Here is a 19,770-nt window from a genome sequence, read left to right on the forward strand (position 1 = left end):
TGATTGGCTCTTCTTTTACGCTCCTCTTGTATTAGCTAGAAGTGGCTCAAGGATAAACTGGTGTGGTCTCGGCGAAGGTATTTGAATAGACTGTCTATGTATACGCTGATAACGCTAGTGATCGTCATATACATAGCGCAGAGGTAAAGGCCCATAACCTATTGCTATTTGCAGTCTATGGCGACATAGAAGGCCATTTATCCTCTTAAAAAGACCTGAACAAGGCTTTTTACTGCTTGGCTGTTTCTCTTCCTTTTGACGTATAAGTTCCTGTTGTCTGATACGTTCAACTGCAGGCAGTGTGATTATTGTATGAATATTAGATGGCAGGAACGGCATCTTCTCATGCATATGCTCAAACTTGATGTTATGCATAGATGAGGCGATCTCCTTCTTATATTAATTGTACTGATTATGGATTAACTGCTCAATTCTCTGAATAACACGTAGTATATCGCCAGTAGAAATCAGTAAATAATCCTTTAGTACTTTATGCATTCCTTTAATAGGAGAAGTTGTAATTGTATTATAGTGTCGATGAGAGGATGTCTAAGCCTTCGCCTATTAAGCGCGTGTTTCATATTGATTCTCCTTTAGATACCTGCATAGTTCTTCCTGATGCTGATAATCATTAAGAAGCTTATCCCACTTTATTTGAAAGTCAGGACGCTTAGGTGTGAAGACGACCTAGTTTGTTAGATTATTAATAATATTGTTTAGGTGTGACATACCTGGTTCCAGTGCTTCAGAAAATTCTGACGTTCTTCAGCAATTGCCTTCTTTTCTTCTAGTGTTGTACCATCGGCGTCTCTCCATATAAGTTGAGCCTTTATCTGGACATTCTTGTTGATATGCCATACACAAAGAAGCTGTGGAATATTTGGAAGCAATCTACGAGCTGCCTGCTTTATTGCTTGTTCTTGGTCGCTTATAAATACGCGTGGATGTAGTACTTCTATGAGTGAGAGAAAGGTTGAGAGTGCCCAATAGTAGTCTTCCTCTGTCTCATTACGAAGAAAGCAGAAGCCAATAGAGAAAAAGGTCTGAAGATTGGTGCAGCCAAGTATGTGTAATAGTGGAAGCTTATACTTATTAGTTTGATATGTGCAATCCATTAAAAGAATATCAGGATTTGCTAATAGCAGTTTGATCTGCTTTTGATGGATAAAAAAGAGGCGTTGTATATGATTCTCAGGGTCCCTAGTTAAAGAGAAAACCCAATCTAATGATGATAAGTCGTCTAATACTATTTCAATTGGGCTTCTTCCATCTAGGTGCTTTTGTTAGATGGCCTTTCTTTCTGAGCGAACATCTGAGGCAGAGACAAAGGTATGCGGGTCATCTTGTTGAAGGGCTGCCATTATCTGCATTGGCCGAACTCCAGCATATGATATAGTCTTGATGACTTCTTTTTGCTTTTCTATATATTTGCAATAGATGTTATGAGCTATTAGATTAATAGATGGGGCATGATTGTGCTGCTTGACTTGGACTTCCAGTTTCCACTGATTGTTTTGGGTATCTTTAAAGATGACAAGCTTAAAAGGACACCCTGTTGCACGTGTACTTGTACTTAGAGTCTTTGCTGTTGACTTATAGACTCTAAAGCGGTCGCATTGATAGTAATATCGTGTTTTAATATTGGAGTGGTGAGGCTTACTCTGTTTAAGTACAAAGCTGTACCCGTTTTGGATACCATGACTTTTGAGAGAGTTGTATGCTTTATCATAAGAGCTATAAATAGAGTCCGGAGGGGCAGGAATATCTTCTATAGTTGCTACTGGTAATTGAAGAATCTTTATAGATATAAATTTATTGATGAAGTTGCCCCTGAAGCGCGGTGTATTATTATACGCTAAGTCATTTACAGCGATTTAAATTACATTACAGCTAGCGGGGGGGACAAATCTCAAAGGGGGGACAAATCCCAGAATCGGGGGGACAAATCTCAGCAGCCACTGGGAATTGATTCGGACCACCTCGATCTTGTTTTGGACCACCTCGCCAAGCCGCTATACCTTAAACGCATTATATAGTCTTTATACCCCTTTTATTTCGTATAATATACGCCTTAAGTAAACAGATTGAGATAGAACCTTAGCTACGCGCGGTGGACGCGTCTTCTATACTTTTACGCGTATTTGCCATCTTTGATCTCCGTTACGAGTCAACTACAGCCGACTAACCAGTTGCCCTGATACCTCTATCTTTAGAGCCGCCTCCAGAAGGCTTATATGGCTCAAAAGAAGATCTATTGATGCATTATAAAGAGCATGCAAAGCAAGCTGGATACGCTCTTTCAATTCTGAAGTCGAATGCGTATAGCAAGTCTATCATCATTGCCTGCGTGTGCTATGGTCAGCTGGCGAATAAATGGAAGCTCACTGAGGAGAATCGGAAGCGTCCGAACCATTCATCAAAAAAAAACAGGGTGCCGTATAAGTTGTATTGGAAAAGAACAATCAGATAGAAGGTGGCGCCTAACAATAAGAGAAGGGGAATATAATCATAGGCCTGCACCGGTTGGCACATACGCAGCGCACAGGAAACGGGAAACCCCAGTCAAGGAAAGAATCATGCAGGACTTATGGGCTGGCTGTGCTGTTCGTCAAACGCATGCGCAACTGCAACAGCAGTTCCCCAACATTCTCATTACCAAACAGGATATCTTCAATAAGCGAGTTCAGGCCAAGGCTAGAGCCTTACAAGGGAGATCCGTTGTGGAAGCCCTTTTCTCTGAGTTGGAAGACAGTGGCTACTACTACCCTCATCAAACTTTTCCAGAAAATCATGAGAAAGCAGGGACCCTCAGTCACTTACTAGTCATTCATCCACGCTCCCTGGCAATATACAAGGCAACTAGCTTAACTGTTTCTCAGGCCTCTCAGTTGATTCAACAGTCTCCTAGGACTGAAAATAGCGAGGTGGTAGCAGCGGTTGAGGAAGCTCAGGAGTCACGTGAAGCGCCAAATGCAGCTGAAACACCGCAAATTACATGCTATATTTGTCGTGGATATGATCATCAAGCCTCAGAGTGTACAAAATATAGGATATTTCATTAAAATATTATTTTGTGGTTGCATTATATACATTCGAAGTTTTGATGGCTGGTGTGCTGCGCGACTTGATGGTGTGCGCGACTTGGTGGCGAAACACGTTAGATACTGTAAGAGAGGAGAGCCAGGGTAGGGGACTGGAGAACAATCACACAACCGATCAGTCAAGACAGTACACAATGAACTAAGCAAGCTTACGATCTGACTTATGCCTCATTCATCATTCCCGTGATCCTCCGCACGGACATTGACAGGAAGTACGCCGTAACAGTGTCGTCGGTTTTATGCTGAGGTCTCCGCTTTTAAGTTGGTTGATAGACACAATTTTTGTATTAATAATATATTCATTTTCACGCTGGGCTATGGCCTTCAGGTGGCGAGGGCTCTTGGCTTATAGACTTTTAATGGTCTGTAGGTCTCTAATTTTCATGATGACTTCGCGTTTTATTTGAGCAGATGGGGCTTTTGCATTCTGTGGGCTATGTATGCTCGCTGCCAGCATCCCTCTGGCTGTTACTGCCGCGTAGCTTAGCAGTATTGAGGCCTGTTGCGGTGCCTTGTGCTTGATCTCCTTTACTAGTCCTACTGCCGTCTTGCCCGCGATCGCTGCTTCTTGCGCTGCCGTCTTTGCTTCCTTTCCCATTTGTAGGTTTTTCTGAACTAAGTCCTTTGCTATTTCAATATCTTGTTTAGTTCTTTTAATTACTATAGCGGTACTCTTCCCGTTAGCTCTAAGTTCTGTATATATAGCATTGATTTTATTGTTGAGGGTGGTGAGGTCAAGGGTCTTATATACTTTTATGAGTAGCGATAGTGTGCCCAGAATAATCAGGTGGGCCCGTTCTATGGCTATGGGTGAGCTCTATTGCCATTAATAAAGCTATGCGATTCTTGCAGGTGCTTCATGTCGTGTGTGGCGTGTTCATAAATGGTTGGTAGGATATGCGACCTCCTTCGGCCAGGGGCTCGCCATATTAGACAGCCTCGCAGGGCGCCGCGGCTCATACAGGACGTCTCGAGGCTTCTGGAGGGCTATATATATACGGTAGAACGATTGAATTTCCAAAAGTTGAGGTTCTCGTCGTTGTTGTGCTCGCTGACAACCCTTTAAGGGTGAAATGTGGTGTGTTGGATTATATAATTAGCACGTCACTGACCAGCCACAGCCGTGTGATTAAAACGGCCAAAACCTAAGGAATTAACCATCCAACCAACCAACCGGTCAGACCCATCAACTTCGTGTTGAAGACCAAGCGTTCCGTTACTCTAGAAATTATTTACACAATGGCTTCTCTCCGCCCACATCAAAATCCGTCCGAAAAGCTATTTATTATCATCGGAAGCGGTGTTTTCGGAGCTACAGTAACGCGAACAATATTGGAAGAGGAACCTTCACCTTCTGTGACAGTCATTGATAATGGTTCAAAGCTTGCGGCAAGTCGCGACACGCGCAAGTTTGTCCGCGATGACTACACTGATCCTGCCTCGATGGAGGATGCTATGGTCGTCCATGAACAGTGGAAAAGGAGCAAGATTTTCAGTCAGTTCTACCACCAAACCGGCCGAATCAGCGTATATTTTCCTTCCGCTTTGAATAGACTTTGCGCCATCGACACCAATCGTGAAGCACTTGGACTTCAGAAACGCTCAAGGCTTACCAAGGCCACATTGTCATCCTCACTCGATCTGAACGATAATTTCACAAACTTTGTTAATGACACAGAATTGGACGAAGAGGGCGTTGTATTCGTTTATAACAATGATGATGGCATTGTTATCTGGGACAAATTCATGGCTGAACTTGAGAAAACGAACACTTCTAGTTCGGTGGAATTCAAAAGAGCTACTGTTGAAAAATTAGTCGTTCAGGATGCTCACGTGAAATGTTTACAGCTCTCTGGAGGCGACTTTATACGTTTGCCAGATTCACAGGTGGTTCTTTCAACAGGGTCATGGTCGATGGAAATCTTAAAGAAATCTGGGATCAGCCTGCCTGAAGTGTCAAGATGTCCATGGTCTATTGGTGTCTTCACATTCCATCTCCAATTAACACCCCAGCAGGTTGAAGATGTGAAACATATCCCGCCAATATCTGTGTATGGTGTGGAATCACCATATGCAGATGGCGGCGAATACTTCCCTCCCGACATGAATGGAGTTGTAAAGATTGGGTGGACAATGCCATTTCGAAATGAACAGCCTACAGAGGTTTCACACCAGCTAGAATACTTCGCCTTTCAAGACATGAAGAAATACTTTCGGGTGCTTATACCAGCACTGAAAGGAGCAAAGTTAGCTGCGAAATATACCCTCTGGTGAGTTCTTTGTTTTGCTTTTGTGGATAAAAAAGGTAACAGCGGCAGGGATGCAATCACTCCTAATCAACACCCGTTGATCTCACCACATCCCTTCGTAAAGAACTTGATAATTGCTTCGGCAGGGTCGTTTCACTTTGCCAAGTATGGGAGTGGCCTCGGGCCTATGATCTTCGGTGCAATGAATGGTCATTACGATGAAAAATACTCCTGGGAGCAGAAAGGCGACGCAGAGAAAAGTCACAGTTACTTAAGGGCGAAAAAAACATTGGATGATTTCGAAAGACTAGCGGCAGCTAGTGACTACGGAGACATAGATAGAGATTGGTATCTTTAAGAATTATTGATTCAGACCCATCGAAATTACGTAAGGCTTATCCGTTTGCGCTTGACGTTACAGACTTCTTCCCATCCTAATTTGTTGTTCCAAGCCTCTTGGATGCACTTGAGGGCAGGGGGGATATTCTATTTATACTAGTTAGCCTCAATCAACAAAGTCAGAGAATCGTACAGTAGCAGGTCGGTTAGAAAGTTGTTCGACTGAATTAACCAGAGGTTCGATCTTCCCTAGTAGTATACTTAAATGAAACAAAGCCCATAGTGAATGAACAGATTTATAAAGATGGCCATCAGTGGGTTGACTGCAGAATATAGTTTGAATATTATGGAGATCGTCCTGTATTTCCACGTCACTTCGTAAACTGAGCCAAGATTAGACAGATGCGAGATCGTATGAAGAAATTTGTTGCCCACCCGGTGAAACGGCAGTCAAGGTATACTCGTAGACCAAGTCTATACAATTCAGCTGTATCTTCGAGTATTTGTCTTTCGTCGCTGGTAAGAGTTGTATTTGAGCATGTTTGCTTTATGGTTGATACACTGTTCAAAATGGACATGGCTGCTTGACGGGACTCTTCATAGTTGTTACGATCTGTGCCAAAGCTCAATATCGTAACAGTCTGATACATGTTCAGCAATTGGGGTGACATTGCAACTGTTTCGTTGATCTCCTCAACCTTTTCTTCCCAGTCCTCTAGAAAGCGATGGTTAGTGAAAGCATTCTCCTTCTTCTCGATAGTATTGGCCAACACATGGTGCGAAGCAAGCTTTACGCGCAGATCCAATGTATCTGGATACTTGATGCTACGCCTCAGCAGCTCACCAGAGGCTTCGACCATCATGCACCACTGGTTGTATAGAACAGGGTCAATGACCTGCTTGCATTAGCACTTGGGATGCTATAAGAAAACAACATTTACGTACTGCTAGCTGTAGTAAGAGTATCTGAGTACTGAGCAATGGCTTGAGAGTATCGGAAGATCTGGTGAGGTTTGAAAGGGCGAGCCTGAAGTTCCTGATACATCGGGTATGATAATGCAGCGCCAAGGGGTGTTTAAGGTACCAAGCCCCTACAGCATGTATCGTAAAGCGCAAATACGAAGAATCTTCGGAGAGTGTTATCATGTTGGAGTATATACTATGTTTACTAAATGATCGAGTCGGTACGACGAAGCTACAAACTGCGTCTGGTCAAATATGATCGAAAACTTTAAGAACGGCCTCTGCTTACAGTAATGAAAGAATCTGGTCTCGGGAGGGTCTATTAGCTCTAGAATCGGAGATAATGTTGAGGGCTCTGAGAAGGCTCGCGAAAGAGCAGAAAAAGAGCATTCAATCCTTATTTCGGGTTAGTTTTGACCTTAAGTATATAGCCGGCTCACTCCTACTGTAACCATTTTTGGACATGGCTTAACATCACCGAAGTATCAAAGTGAAGAAGACCTTTCCTGATGTCTCCTGTAACAGGCAATTGTGCAGATAATTTTTCAGCCTTTGGTTTCGTTAGGTTGCCGTACCAGTACGGCCTAGGCCCTCCTAGAGAGGCTTAGTATATATTCTACGAAATCTATCCACGACTCACCAAAGGCGATCCGTAGATCAACTTCCATAGTAGGGTATCCATTTCGTATCAAACCTTTGAAAATATACTCGCGAAAGTAGTATGCACCATTGCAGAGACGTCTCAGATAATCCAGACCTATGTTCGGGATCTCTGGACGAAGCAGGTCAACGATACGAGCCTGATCATAATGCGCAAGTTCAATCAAATTCCTGCAGTATATCAGAAGTTGGTACCACAACCACCGATGAAGCAATGCTTTAGTCGAGTCCGATAAAAGTCCTAGCGTATGTTCAATGATTCTTCCGGGTAGGTCTTGTGTTGCTGTTGGGGAGTGCCGCAATGGCTCATATAGTCCCGCAGTCAGTGCAGACAACTGGCCATTCGAGCCGATAAATGCTTCCTCGATCTGTTTTTGCCATAGCGATATGGGCGGTTCAGCATCGAGAATTTCGACGGGTTCTGCTTTCGCCAGTGATTTCTGCTTTTCGATTTGACCGTTTTGCAGCACGTAGTGAATAAGTCGAGTTGTAGCCGTCTCTTTCTTCCTCACAATGTTCTTCCCAGCGCTCTTCCTCTGTTGAGTTCCGTTTTTTTTCCGCACAAGATTGGTTGGAAACGTCGTTATCATTTGTCAAATCCTACAAGAGGTCATGGCAATCTTGCTGGAAGCCATTCATATACATACCTATAAGTAAAGGAGGGATGAGGTTTCAGCTTTGTTATCGCTTGAGAAATAGTTAATGTCCGTGCGGAGGGTCACGGGGATGATGAATGAGGCATAAGTGAGATGGTGAACTTTGTTCAGTCAATTGTATGCTATCTGCACTGATGGATTGTCTAGTTTCTCTCCTGTCCCCTACCCCTGCTTCTCCTCTCTCATCTTGCCAGCGTTTCTGACACTGGTCACGTGCACCTGACTAATCTAGCGCCTTATTTAGCCATCGCTTGAGCGAAATCACTTAAAAAGATACAACCACAATGATCTCCCACACGGCAGATAGTCAATAAAAGGACCACCTCCTATCCTCTCAATTATCTGGTTTTCCATCTATCTATCATCTTCTGTAGCTCGTTGATACGCCGCGCACAGCAGTCCTCAGCACTGCCTAGCATCGCTAGCGCCATAGTGCGACACTAATCAAGCGCCTAATTAAGCCGTCGCTTGAGCGAGATCACTTAAAAATATACAACTACAACGATCTCTCACATTGCAGATAGTCAATAAAAGGACCACCTCCTATCCTCTTAATCATCTAGTTTTCCATCTATCTATCACCTTCTGTAGCTCGTTGATACGCTGCGCACAGCAGTCCTCAGCACTTCCTAGCATCGCAAGCGCTATAGTGCGACAAGTATGTTATGCATCATTTATTGTTCCTGTGATCCTCTGCACGGACTTCGACACTTTATGTCCTGTCCGAAACCATTTCGGACGTTTATTGCAATTTCTTAGTAATCTCTTAGGGCCAAGGAACAGAGAAAGGCAATGCGATTTCGGTCCAAATAGAGCTTAGAAATGAAGATATGGTGTCAAACTAGGTACATAGCTCTGCAAGTGTGAGATATCGAGCTGCTGCTGTTGATGGAGACTGATTGATCTTATCAAAGGTATCCTCATCTTGATTTGGTGCAAATGCTGATTCAGTTATTCCTTTCAAGGCATTTTATAACTCATTCAAGGCCTCTTGAATCAATTCCTTCTTTTGATCTTGTTCATTTGCATCTAAGATTGAGGATTTCATCCCATTAAGTGTCATTTGCAGATCGAATCGCAATCTCTTTATCTGTCAGATCCTTTGCATGTGACTGAAGTAAGTGGTTCATTTGCTTCATGCGTGAGAAAGATACTGTAATTTACTGAGCGTCTCCATATACAGACTTCAGAACTGGAATCTTGAAGATATCCTTAAGAAAGAGGTTTGGACCATGCGCATCACAGAATCAGTGATAATATGTTTGAGGTCATTATTAGTCCTCATCAGGTTAAAGATTGCCGGTTGAGTTGAGCAAGTATTAAAAGCGATTGAGCTAATGAGACTTAGGCTATTATAAATAGCCTTAAGAAGCCTGTTCTTCAACATTTGAAGGCTTTTGAGTGCGCTTTCATCGGTACCTTCAACAACATAGGTGGAAAGGAGGTATGAGCTTATATCAGCACTTAAAAATGACAAGTTTGCTATGCCTCAGTTTCGACCATCTATTGAGCCATCTATGGTGAAATTGAGGTGTTCAGTCCTCTCAATCAATCTCTAAACTGGCTGTTTTATTTTATCATATGCTTGATTGAGATAGACGGTTCGGATGGCTTCGAGGGATGGCACTTTGAAGGCTGAATTCAAAGCTTGACCTCGCCAGTATGTGGAAAATTTACCCTACGGTCGTGATCCCACAGATGACATACGTCTAGCTCACGCTGCTCCAACTCTAGTCATAATGACGAACCATAACATCAAGGATAAGCGAGTGGGCCGGATACGAGTGACTTTTGCTATAAGCAGAGCGTATAGGGCGATATTATGGCCAGCCCCGAATGTTGAAATGCACTTGCTACCAATCAAGCAGTACGATCATACACGAACCAGAGTCATTGATCCAGTTTAAATAAGCAAATTTAGCTATCTATTGTTAGAGCAGTTAAGATATACTATCAAGACCAGTCATTAAGCCACGCGGATGCCCCAGTTCTGCCAAGCAAAGAGTTTGTTTTGACTTCGTGAACGACATGACGGACGAACACATGATCCGTGGAACCAAAGTCAGTGAATGTTGGACATGATGATAAACATGAACACTATCTAAAATTAGCACCAGTAGAATATATCAGCTTGCGCAATATATCTATCGACCGTCTAGAGTTCATTCATGACAGTCTGCGTATTCATTATGTCTGTATTCTTCACCGCATATCTATCCCTCATTTCCTTAGGCTGCTCGCTTCCCTGTGCTCACGCAGCAGAGTTAGCAGATGCATCCATAACCTCATCCATATGGTGCGGGACAGGTTGGGCAAACTCAAGTACAGAGCCGTTCTCGGTAGTCGTGCATAATACCAGTAATTACAACTCAATCTCGATATATCCATTCACAAGCCTTAAATACAATGATATACAGAAGAGCACTGTTACAATTCTAAGTATAAACGAGATAAGTCATGCTGGATCAAGCTCAAGCATGCTTGTAACGAAAACAATCTCTTCAGAAATTCGGCTGAGTAGTGGGAGTCCTATAGCCAAGCCTCCACGAGCGTGCGACTTATATGAAACGGCGGTAGAAAATTATTGCGGTGACCTCACCAGCCCTGGTTTGAAAGATGTGAGTGTTAACATCACGGAGACCGTGTGTGTCACAAATGGTGGTGGTTCTTATAATCTGTTTTCATTTGGACTTGTCTGTGATGAAGACTTCAAGTATTGCGCACCAACTCAAGCATTGGATTTCAGCGATAAGAAGGGTCAAAAAACCTGCAGGGAGAGGTATTTAAGCCTAAAGGACTGTAATTCATCATGTGGATTCCGTGACGAAACCCGGTGTAACTCAAGCAATGGTTCCTGCCGCAGTTGCGTAGGGACGGTAAAAGAGACAAATCCTGACACGTGTTGGATTTGGCGAGTTTTGAAGGCATAAATAACATATCCATATTACCTTTATTATGCAAAGCTGTATCGCAATATGTATAACTATTAGAACACCTAATGTAAGAATATTTGACACAAGATATAGAGTTTTGACCCCAGATATGTAAATTCCCCAGATATGCAAATAAGTCGCACGCGTCGCGCATGCAACACGCGTTTATTTCAACAATGCCATCCAAATCCTTAAAAAAACGATTGGATCATGAAAAAGAGATCCAGAAGGCTATAACTACTTATAAAAATAATCAATTTCCAACTATTATTGCTACTTCAGATCATTTCAAAGTTTCATATTAGACACTACGACGTAGGCTTCACGGAGGCTTAACGCAGTCTAAGAGCCACAAAATGCAGCAGATACTTACAAATACGGAAGAAGCTACTCTTGTATAATGGATAAAGCAGTATACTATTACTGGGACTCCAATCACAAACTCGTTGTTGAAAGAACTCGCGCAGAACCTACGAGCCGCACGCGTTATATATGCATCATAATCTATCACCTTCTCTCCTCAGATTGATCAAATTAATCATAAATGGATTTACCGCTTTCACCACAGACATCCTGAAGTAGGATTAATATACGCGCGTCAGCTTGAGCATGCACAAAAAAATAGAGCAACATATGAGCATGTGGAACGCTGGTTTAACGCAGTCGCGATGAAAGTTGAAGAGCATGCATATAATCCTTCCAATATGTGGAATATGGATGAATCAGGATTTGGTATTGGTGAAGAGCAGGCAATGAAAGTACTTGTTTATCTTGATAAGAATATCAAGTATAAGGTTATAGCAGGAAAGCAAGAATGGGTGACAGATGTGGAGTGCATGAATGCCGCAGGCGAAGCGCTTCCTCCTCTTTTGATCTTTAAAGGCACCAGCATTAATACTAAATGGCTTAATGAGCAATCACCACAGAATTGGCATCTTGCAACTAGTAAGAATGGATGGACTTCAAATCATCTTGGACTTGAATGGTTAAAGAAGGTGTTTGATCCTTTAACCTATGAGAAGGCTGCGGGACGCCAGTATTTACTCATCGCGGATGGACATAGAGGTCATATTCAGGGTGATTTTATTGCCTATTGCATGGAAAATCAGATCGATCTTCTTATTATGCCTCCCTATTGCTCGCATATACTACAGCCACTTGATGTGGGTGTGTTCTCTGTATTTAAACAGTACCACTCCAGTGAGACGCATGCGATATCCCGGCACAGTTTACAACGTATTCCTCGAGTGGAATGGATTGAATTACTATCTCGCGCACGCGAAAAGGCCATGACTACAAAAAACATACTTAGTGGATGGCGAGGCACTGGCTTATGGCCTGCGAATCGCATGCGTGTACTCAAAAATATTCCATGCAACCCTCCTCCACCCACTCCTCAGCCGGTTACACCACATGAGACCACTACTCTTGATCTATCTCTATTGCAAAGCTCTCCTCCAGAGGCAGTTGAGCTAATAAGATCAAATAAAAGGTTCATAGAGTCATTGCGTGAGTGTCCCGCAGTTGTTTCGCTGGTGAGGCGCTAGGCAGAGCGTATAACCCGGTTGTGCGAAACCCAAAATGCAACCATTGCAATCATAGCAAAGCAGATTGCTGATCAAAATGAGCTTCTTCATAAGCGAAAAAAAGCTAAAAAAGGAAAAAGAGTTCAATTAGAAGGTGTTTCTATTTATACAACGGCGGAAGTGTTGCGTATAGCGCGCGAAGCGGAGGCGAAGCCAACAACAAAACGACCACGAGGGCGCCCACAAAAGGTTGTAATAGTAGAAAAAGATAGGAAGAAGCTGAAGATTCAGAGAGTTCGTTAGATAGTTTAGATGAAGAGCCAGCAAAGCGCACGCGATACACAACGCGATCGCGTGGTAGGTGTTGATTTTCATTTGCATATCTGGGGAATTTGCATATCTGGGGTCAAACTCTACTACAGTATAATATATATAAATCAAAGGACACAGTCATGGCAACACTGCTACAGGACCCCAGGGTTGCGGAGTACGACATTCTTGCGATCCAGGAGCCGTGGAGGAACCTATTTATGTCAACAAAGTAACATAAGTCACGTGGGAAGAAGCTGATCAGTCTGATCATGAATGATCAACATGATCAGTCTGCATTAGCGGGAAAATGCTATTGGCTCTAACAGAATGAACGAATCAGATGCATGATATACGATCAGTCTGATCATAAATGATCAGAATGATCGCCTGCCTCTCGCTTCTATAAAAAAGGAAGGATTTCTCCTCCTTACCCAAGAACTGTAGTTTAACTGTCTAGTATATCTAGTAGTTAGTTTGAACATTCTCTCATACTTGAAGCTCATACTACTCTAAGTCATAAAACTTGGACTAACTTATTCCTCTTCCTTTCTGAATAAGTCCTAGTTCCATATTATTCCCTTTTGCTCTAGGAAGCCAACCCCTTCCGAAGTGGCTTACATTAGTGAAGCTAGTCGGTATTAGGAAAGTGTTCCTAACATAGGGTCGCCGCACTCATATTTGTCCGAAGCATAGTTCTGTAGGTGACGAAAGTGTTTTAGGTTTGACTGGGTGGTCCGAATAGTCCTGGTGTTATATCACCCATACATGAATCAGATCCATCTTATAGCAGCTGATGCACTGCTTGCATGGAATCCCTGATTCGCACAAAGAAATGATTAACGTCATGTTCTGCAAAGTGGTGAGTCTGTTTACTGACTTTGGCCTTTCTCCTGCGGCAACGATCACGATCGCCAATTACAGCTGGATCGCGACGCCCGGAGGGGCCTGTAGGGCGATATTGGATCTTATCAACCGGGCCAAGGATTTAGGCATCCTCGTTTACTGCCTATCCCGTAGTAAGAGCCTGGCTTGGATTCTTGAGGTCATCATTGTTGATTGTATCTTATGACTTTAATGTAGACAATAGTGCCAACCAAGGGTCAGAAAAGCCATCCAGCTGCGTCTGTGAGCCGAAGCCGACTGGCCATGCGATATTTGATTCTAGATACCTACCACTCGCATTCACGCATTCTATAGCGGTTAAGACAGTGCGTTTCACACCCCCGCCTCTATGGAGTTGCAGATCCCTTTTATCCACGAGAACCTTCACTGAACCAGGCATACTCGTAGTTCGCTGGCATGTGACGATGAAGGCTAAGTCAGGAATATGCTTAATTCGTACATCTTATCAAAACTCGGCCATTTGCAATACGAGTTTCGCGATAGCTTTCTTTTGACGAGAAGTAAGATATCGCTGGTCTTGAACCTTCTGTTCTTTCGATAGCTGGCCGTGCCTACGCCTGCAGAGTGCAGAACGAATTACGTCAAAACGTTCCGCTCGGCCATGGTATATATTACGGATATCATGAGGAATGCATAAAGCCAGTCCCAAACTTGCGCTGCCTATGGTAGCTTACTTTGATTACGGTATTTGTGATGGATAAAGGAAAGCAGCGGGCAGGGAGCAGTTCTGGTTGCCGATAAACAAGGTTTTGGATCGGAAGTTACGTGATTCAACTTCGGTCTTTCCATTTCTTCAATTATTTTATGCCTTGCTAAATTCATACAGATACTGAGGATTTTATTTTGCTCTTCGGGGTAAACGAGAGTAGGGTGAGCTGAATGAATTACCATCTATTCTATCTTTATACTCCATCCTGAGTCTGCTCCAATGTCAAAGCTCCAAAGCACTCTCCCTCTATTTCTGTTACTTGCACGTGAAATTCATGCTGGTTCCCTCATCTCTCCAAATGCTGTATGCAACCCTGTAACTGCTGTGGATACCCGTTGTAGCTAACTTTTCTTGGTGGGCGACTTGATTAGTCCAGCAGTCTGTGGACGGTATGTTTTCGAGGATCCATTCATACCATACCTTCTCGCTGTCTGTCTTTCGGGCCATAGAGACTTTCAATTTGGACCTCTCATAGAGAGACAATGGTTCCTGCAGTTGAAATCAGCGCCAAAAAAGAATGCGTTCGAAACGCGGTTTACCTTCAGTGGGAAGTACATAGTGAGCCAACTCGTCATGTTGGGGCTTTTCTCATCCATGGTATTTGGATTTGTGCTCAATTCGATTCCAGGATAAAGTATACACTCAAAGTATCCAGCAAGACCATGGCAGGTCCCTGCGTTCCCAATGTCGAAGAGAATTTCGCCGTATCGTGAGTTGTGGGAGTTAAGCGAGGAATTATTTGGTCGTGATTTTGGATCATGCGAGAATGTCCAGACAGGCAGAACCTTTGGTATCGGACGTTGGAGTCGACCTATTGCTCTTCTGTTATCGCTTGTCAAAGTAGACCGATAGCCATTCTGGCTACCGGCTACGCCAGACCCTTTGCCTATTGAGAGATAATCTACACTCCGAAACCAAGTCCAATATGGTATTTCAAAAGCAGTGGGTTCTCCGACCTGTTTCCGGGCTAGGACCTTACTATACAGGGCTGGACTAAAGACTGGAGTGATGAATGTGGTAAATGACGACGGAATTGAAAGACCCCATGGCGCCAGGAGATGAAGCGCGCCATCGAGGCATTCAGGAGCTAGCTCGTTATCTCCGAAGTCACCTAACATCTCCGATACCATAATGTCGATCGACGTTGCCTTCTTCGTACGACTTTCTCCTTGTTGTAGCACAGTTGGACCGTTCCAAAGTCGGACATCAGAATGAACGATGCTGACCCTGCTCTGCCATTCGTTTTCATTTTGTTGATGAAGAAGGCAAATGGTGTTCGGATTTCTCTCCACAGCCCAGATATCAATAGAGACACCTTCTGCTTCACTCGCCCGAAGCGCACGTGTGACAAGAGGACCTCGACCGGCTCCAAGGACTGCAACTAAAACTGCACCGTGGAGGCCTGATGTACTCTTACCGCTGAGCTTCCAATCTCGCAACGCTGCCATGATGGCTTTTTGGTATAGATCATACTTAACTGGGTCTTCTTCAAATGCTGAATATGTGGAATTTTTCAATATTTCGGTAGCAGGTCGGCTAGTTTCCTGGAGACTATCGTCATATTGATAGTCCATTGCGTACTCCTCGACAATGTTGAAAGGTTCTAGGCATGAGCGAAGACGAGTGAAATATTCAGAAAACGGTTCAAGTACCTTGCTCAATATTTCAGTTGATTCAGTGCCTTGTGATGTGAGAATGTCCTTGCAATGGCACGCTGTACTGCTTTTGTTACCGAGTGGGAGGCCTACCACAATGTCGGGACAATTTCTTCGGCGCAGCAAATCAGCTACGAACGTTTCTTGGATTTCTTCGAGGTAGAGACTTCTTTCGTCATCGTATTTGAAAACTTCCTTATCAAAGAGAACAAAACGAATGGGTTCCGATGCCCATCTTATCTGGACGGACAAATTCGGGAGATACTCGTCAATCATCACAGCTATGGCTTTGCGATTAGTTTCTTTTTCTGAATTTCATATGTAGTGACTTGCCTGTTGATAATTGGGGACTGTATTTACACTCAGATCGAAGATAATCCCATCTTTTCCATGATCTCCATTGTTCATGTTTATTCATGGACACCACCACGGAAATCTCGACTGAGGGGTCAATTTTAAGTGCCTTCTGGATCACTTCTATGAACCGAGTATGCAAACTATCGGCAATATCCGATTGCGGTCCCCAGATAAGAACATTTCGCACCCCACAAAATGAAGCAAACGAAATTTCTTGAAGTAGAACCTTCTCTGAAAGTTTTGCGAACTTATCATCCTCTGAGCAAATGTCTAGCCAGGAACTGGTAGCCACTAGAGGCAAATAGCCAGCTGCATCCGGCGTGAACACTATGTCTTCAGGATGAAAGGGCAGAATTTCTAGTTGTTTTGCGCCAGAATTTTCGCCATGCTCCTTATGTTCTCGGTACAGTTCTAGAATCTTTGCCTTGAACTTGGGTGTAGTTATGCGAGAGATTTGCGACTTTAGGTCTAAAGTCAGTGATGTCTAATACATTTATGAATGGGAATTGAGCTATGTAGCTTGTTACAAGCTTCTTACCGTATTTTGGCATCCTTCTATCCCCCATGAAAGCAGATGAAGCACAACGGGCATATCACAAACTGGTAGAGAACTCGATTTGCTGGAACACCTGACCCTGTGCATTTCTTCTCAAGATGTAAGAGTCAAGTAGAGTGTTATCAAGTGATGTGAAAAGAGAAAAACCTAACAATCACCGGTTTATTCAATACTGTGACCTGGTTGCTGATGTCTTAATTTATTTTCCATAATTTTCGCCACTATATATATAAACTCTTCCGACATATATTCCCCACAGAACATTCTGTTCCGAACATCCATGTCTAACGTACCGGCTTCATGGACTTACATGTGCAAACCTGGACCATGATCCTGGTAAATAGTGGCTCTTGAGTTTTTGGTTACAATGTCTTATCATAAGTTAACCGTCCATCATTCAATGTAATTTGTCTTTATGTTCCATTGCCCATACGAGAATAGGGACAGTCAGCATATCATCGACTAACAGCCGAAAGATCAATTTCCGACCAATTTAAGCGTCTGTATCTGTACCAAAATATAGTGATTGTGCCTGAATCATACTTCTCTACGGATACGTTACCTGCTACGCTCCTTATCAAACCCATAAATTTCAAGCTCTATCAGAAAAGTCAAATCGCTTGCGTGGCATGTACTCACTGAAAGCAGTCAAATTTCTGACAAATAGTTGGCTCCTAACATTACGCATGAAATTCATAGACCGGGTTACAAGGGTGAAGTCAGATTTATTGTTTATTTGAAATCTCGTTACAGTCCATGGCTGTTATCAATGTGAAGATTCTACAATACCACACCAATTCGCTGCAACCCTCCAAGGCCATTATGTTTGCAATAATGCGTTCGATGCCACCATCTCACATAGAAAATATATGTTCAGATAGTCCCGAAAACTCCTCTGTAGCTTTGAATATTTATAAATTAAGCTTGAGACCGGGAGAGGAAACATAGGTGCCCGACGTCTTTGTTCCAGCTACCATGTGATTTTACGACAGACCAAATTTTTCTTGCCAAATTGTTTTGAATTCATCGTATGGAAGCACAAAGCCACCTACTTATGTGCCATGGGGTTTGCGTTGGCGCTCAAGCTTCTTCTTCATTATTGTCGTTGTTGACATCGGTATGTTTACTGATCTCTTCATTTATCTTATCATCATCTTGATCCTTCCATTTGTGCTTCGCTATCGCTTAGGCATTCCAGAGTAACAACTTCAAATGGATGTCTCTGTTCTACTCGGTAACATTGCAGTATCGAGCTTCCTTTTGAGTGCAATTGCTGGTGTCATCGCCGATAGGATTGGGAGCCGACAGCAACCGTACCTGGCAGGGATATTTTCGCTATTACCCTCGATTATTCTACTTGCATTTGGGCAATCGATCGCTATGATTGCGTTTTCCAGGATATTGCAAGGAATGAGTATTGATGTTGTTTGGGTTTTTGGACTTACCATAAGTCCTGAGATTGTTGCAGCGGATAAACTTGGAACGGTTCTTGGCACAGTAAGTAGCCTAATATCTGCTCTCGGTTGTTAATATTGAAAGGTTGACTAGATCTTCAGCTTCGCCCTCCTGGGTGCACAAGGAGCGCCTATGCTGGGAGGCATCCTGTACGCAAAGACAGGGTATGCAACCGTTTTTGCAGTATGCAGGACGCTTATTGCATCGGATATAATCCTACGGTTCTTAATGATCGAGAAGAGAGAACTTGCTTCACTCGAGAAGGAATTGCCCTCGCCCTCAGCAGAAGCGTATTAACAGAGTCAATGGCGCTGCTTAGGCGATACGGAGATCATAGTAGCAACTCGGCGATCTATGAGCTTTCACGACTGTCACACTGGCTGACATGTCAGATGCCAATCATTTACACCTTTTACTCATTACCAGTACTGCTCACTGCATTCTACATTGGCTTTGCTCAAGCTTTCCTTCTGGGCTACTTCGACACTACGATTCCGCTACTCGCACTGGAGTAATGCAATTTCGACTCTGTAAGGTTGAAACTAGTTTTCATTGCATTCTAAAGCATTAATAATATGGTATTCTTTCTTGGCCTAACCATCGGTCCGCTGTTCCCAGGCATGCTGAAGGACAAAATTGGGTGTAGAAATATGAATGCTCTCATAGATGCTTTATGTTTAAGTGCTGCTAGAGAGTTGAATGTATCTAGGCACCTTCCCAAGGGGCAATACAAACCAAGGAATAGTTTATGGCGAAGAGGAATCTCAACCCACGCTGTCGTAGGTATTTTATCAACGGTGGTAGTTGATACGAAAGATACGCAAATCTACGTCAGCGTGGACGGGGAGTAATCCTAGGGAGGCTTACTCACAAGACAGAGTCCTCCCCTCTGTCTCAGCTGTAAAATATATCAGAACTCCAATCATTGATATCATGACATCCATTTTTACCTACTTTCAGTTGGGCTATGTGCTACATAGACATGGAATATCTGAGCAAGAAAAGCCATGTATGATGGATCGCATAACCATAGACGGCGATATAAGACTCTTGATGGCTGATGTTAAAAATTTATAGTTGCCAGATTGTGAAGTGAGTCCGTTCTCAACAGCAACAGAGACGGCGCTCGAATATGAAAATGCACCGCCTCTACCTTAGCATACCACTCTTGCGATGCGTCCCGAGAACAGTCCGAGAGAGTTGGCGGCTGTGTTGATAAGTTCAGCGGTCCAACAAATGGAAACCATCCCTGCTTCCAACACCTAGAACTACGCAGTTTATTGTTTCGTTTGTTCGGCTTACCCCACGAATCGCTCGTGAGAAGCTGGTGGATTATGGCATCCAAAGAATATTCATGAAAGGCTGGCCAGATGCCTTAGAGAGATGACTCCAACCG

At 43.3% G+C, this 19,770-nt stretch overlaps 6 protein-coding genes across 9 annotated transcripts; 3 read left to right on the forward strand and 3 right to left on the reverse strand.

Moving 5' to 3' along the window:
- The first annotated feature begins 2,115 nt into the window (after nt 1–2,115).
- On the forward strand, nt 2,116–3,077 carry PV09_09380 (uncharacterized protein). Its single transcript, XM_016363433.1, has one exon. It carries the CDS (start codon nt 2,316–2,318, stop codon nt 3,060–3,062), a length of 747 nt encoding a protein of 248 aa, XP_016208721.1. The 5' UTR covers nt 2,116–2,315; the 3' UTR covers nt 3,063–3,077.
- Nucleotides 3,078–3,357: 280 nt separating this feature from the next.
- PV09_09381 (uncharacterized protein) lies at nt 3,358–4,150 on the reverse strand. The gene is made up of 2 exons (XM_016363434.1): nt 3,853–4,150; nt 3,358–3,761 (listed from the first exon to the last, which is right to left on the reverse strand). The coding sequence occupies exons 1-2, from the start codon at nt 3,926–3,928 to the stop codon at nt 3,448–3,450; spliced, it is 390 nt and encodes a 129-aa protein (XP_016208722.1). The 5' UTR covers nt 3,929–4,150; the 3' UTR covers nt 3,358–3,447.
- Nucleotides 4,151–4,259: 109 nt separating this feature from the next.
- On the forward strand, nt 4,260–5,882 carry PV09_09382 (uncharacterized protein). The gene is made up of 2 exons (XM_016363435.1): nt 4,260–5,371; nt 5,420–5,882. The coding sequence occupies exons 1-2, from the start codon at nt 4,341–4,343 to the stop codon at nt 5,706–5,708; spliced, it is 1,320 nt and encodes a 439-aa protein (XP_016208723.1). The 5' UTR covers nt 4,260–4,340; the 3' UTR covers nt 5,709–5,882.
- PV09_09383 lies at nt 5,626–8,106 on the reverse strand. Of its 3 annotated transcripts, XM_016363437.1 has the most exons (8): nt 7,960–8,106; nt 7,293–7,912; nt 7,099–7,246; nt 6,942–7,048; nt 6,635–6,891; nt 6,125–6,585; nt 5,883–6,072; nt 5,626–5,836 (listed from the first exon to the last, which is right to left on the reverse strand). In XM_016363437.1, exons 2-8 carry the CDS (start codon nt 7,900–7,902, stop codon nt 5,735–5,737), a joined length of 1,875 nt encoding a protein of 624 aa, XP_016208725.1. In that variant the 5' UTR covers nt 7,903–7,912; nt 7,960–8,106; the 3' UTR covers nt 5,626–5,734. The 3 variants fall into 3 exon arrangements, with proteins under 3 accessions (XP_016208725.1, XP_016208724.1, XP_016208726.1); XM_016363436.1 differs by having other exon boundaries at nt 7,293–8,106; XM_016363438.1 differs by having other exon boundaries at nt 5,626–6,072; nt 7,293–8,106.
- A 6,305-nt stretch (nt 8,107–14,411) lies between these two features.
- Nucleotides 14,412–16,914, reverse strand: PV09_09384 (the record flags this gene model as incomplete). 2 transcript variants are annotated; one of them, XM_016363440.1, is made up of 5 exons in its annotated part: nt 14,412–14,701; nt 14,772–14,840; nt 14,891–16,287; nt 16,367–16,831; nt 16,902–16,914. In XM_016363440.1, the coding sequence occupies 5 exons, from the start codon at nt 16,912–16,914 to the stop codon at nt 14,693–14,695; spliced, it is 1,953 nt and encodes a 650-aa protein (XP_016208728.1). In that variant the 3' UTR covers nt 14,412–14,692. The 2 variants fall into 2 exon arrangements, with proteins under 2 accessions (XP_016208728.1, XP_016208727.1); XM_016363439.1 differs by having other exon boundaries at nt 14,412–14,840.
- A 1,217-nt stretch (nt 16,915–18,131) lies between these two features.
- PV09_09385 (uncharacterized protein) lies at nt 18,132–18,889 on the forward strand (the record flags this gene model as incomplete). The annotated part of the gene is made up of 3 exons (XM_016363441.1): nt 18,132–18,416; nt 18,468–18,664; nt 18,715–18,889. 3 exons carry the CDS (start codon nt 18,132–18,134, stop codon nt 18,887–18,889), a joined length of 657 nt encoding a protein of 218 aa, XP_016208729.1.
- Between the last annotated feature and the right edge of the window lie 881 nt (nt 18,890–19,770).

Source organism: Verruconis gallopava (assembly GCF_000836295.1).
Source record: "Verruconis gallopava strain CBS 43764 unplaced genomic scaffold supercont1.65, whole genome shotgun sequence".
Taxonomy (NCBI): domain Eukaryota; kingdom Fungi; phylum Ascomycota; class Dothideomycetes; order Venturiales; family Sympoventuriaceae; genus Verruconis; species Verruconis gallopava.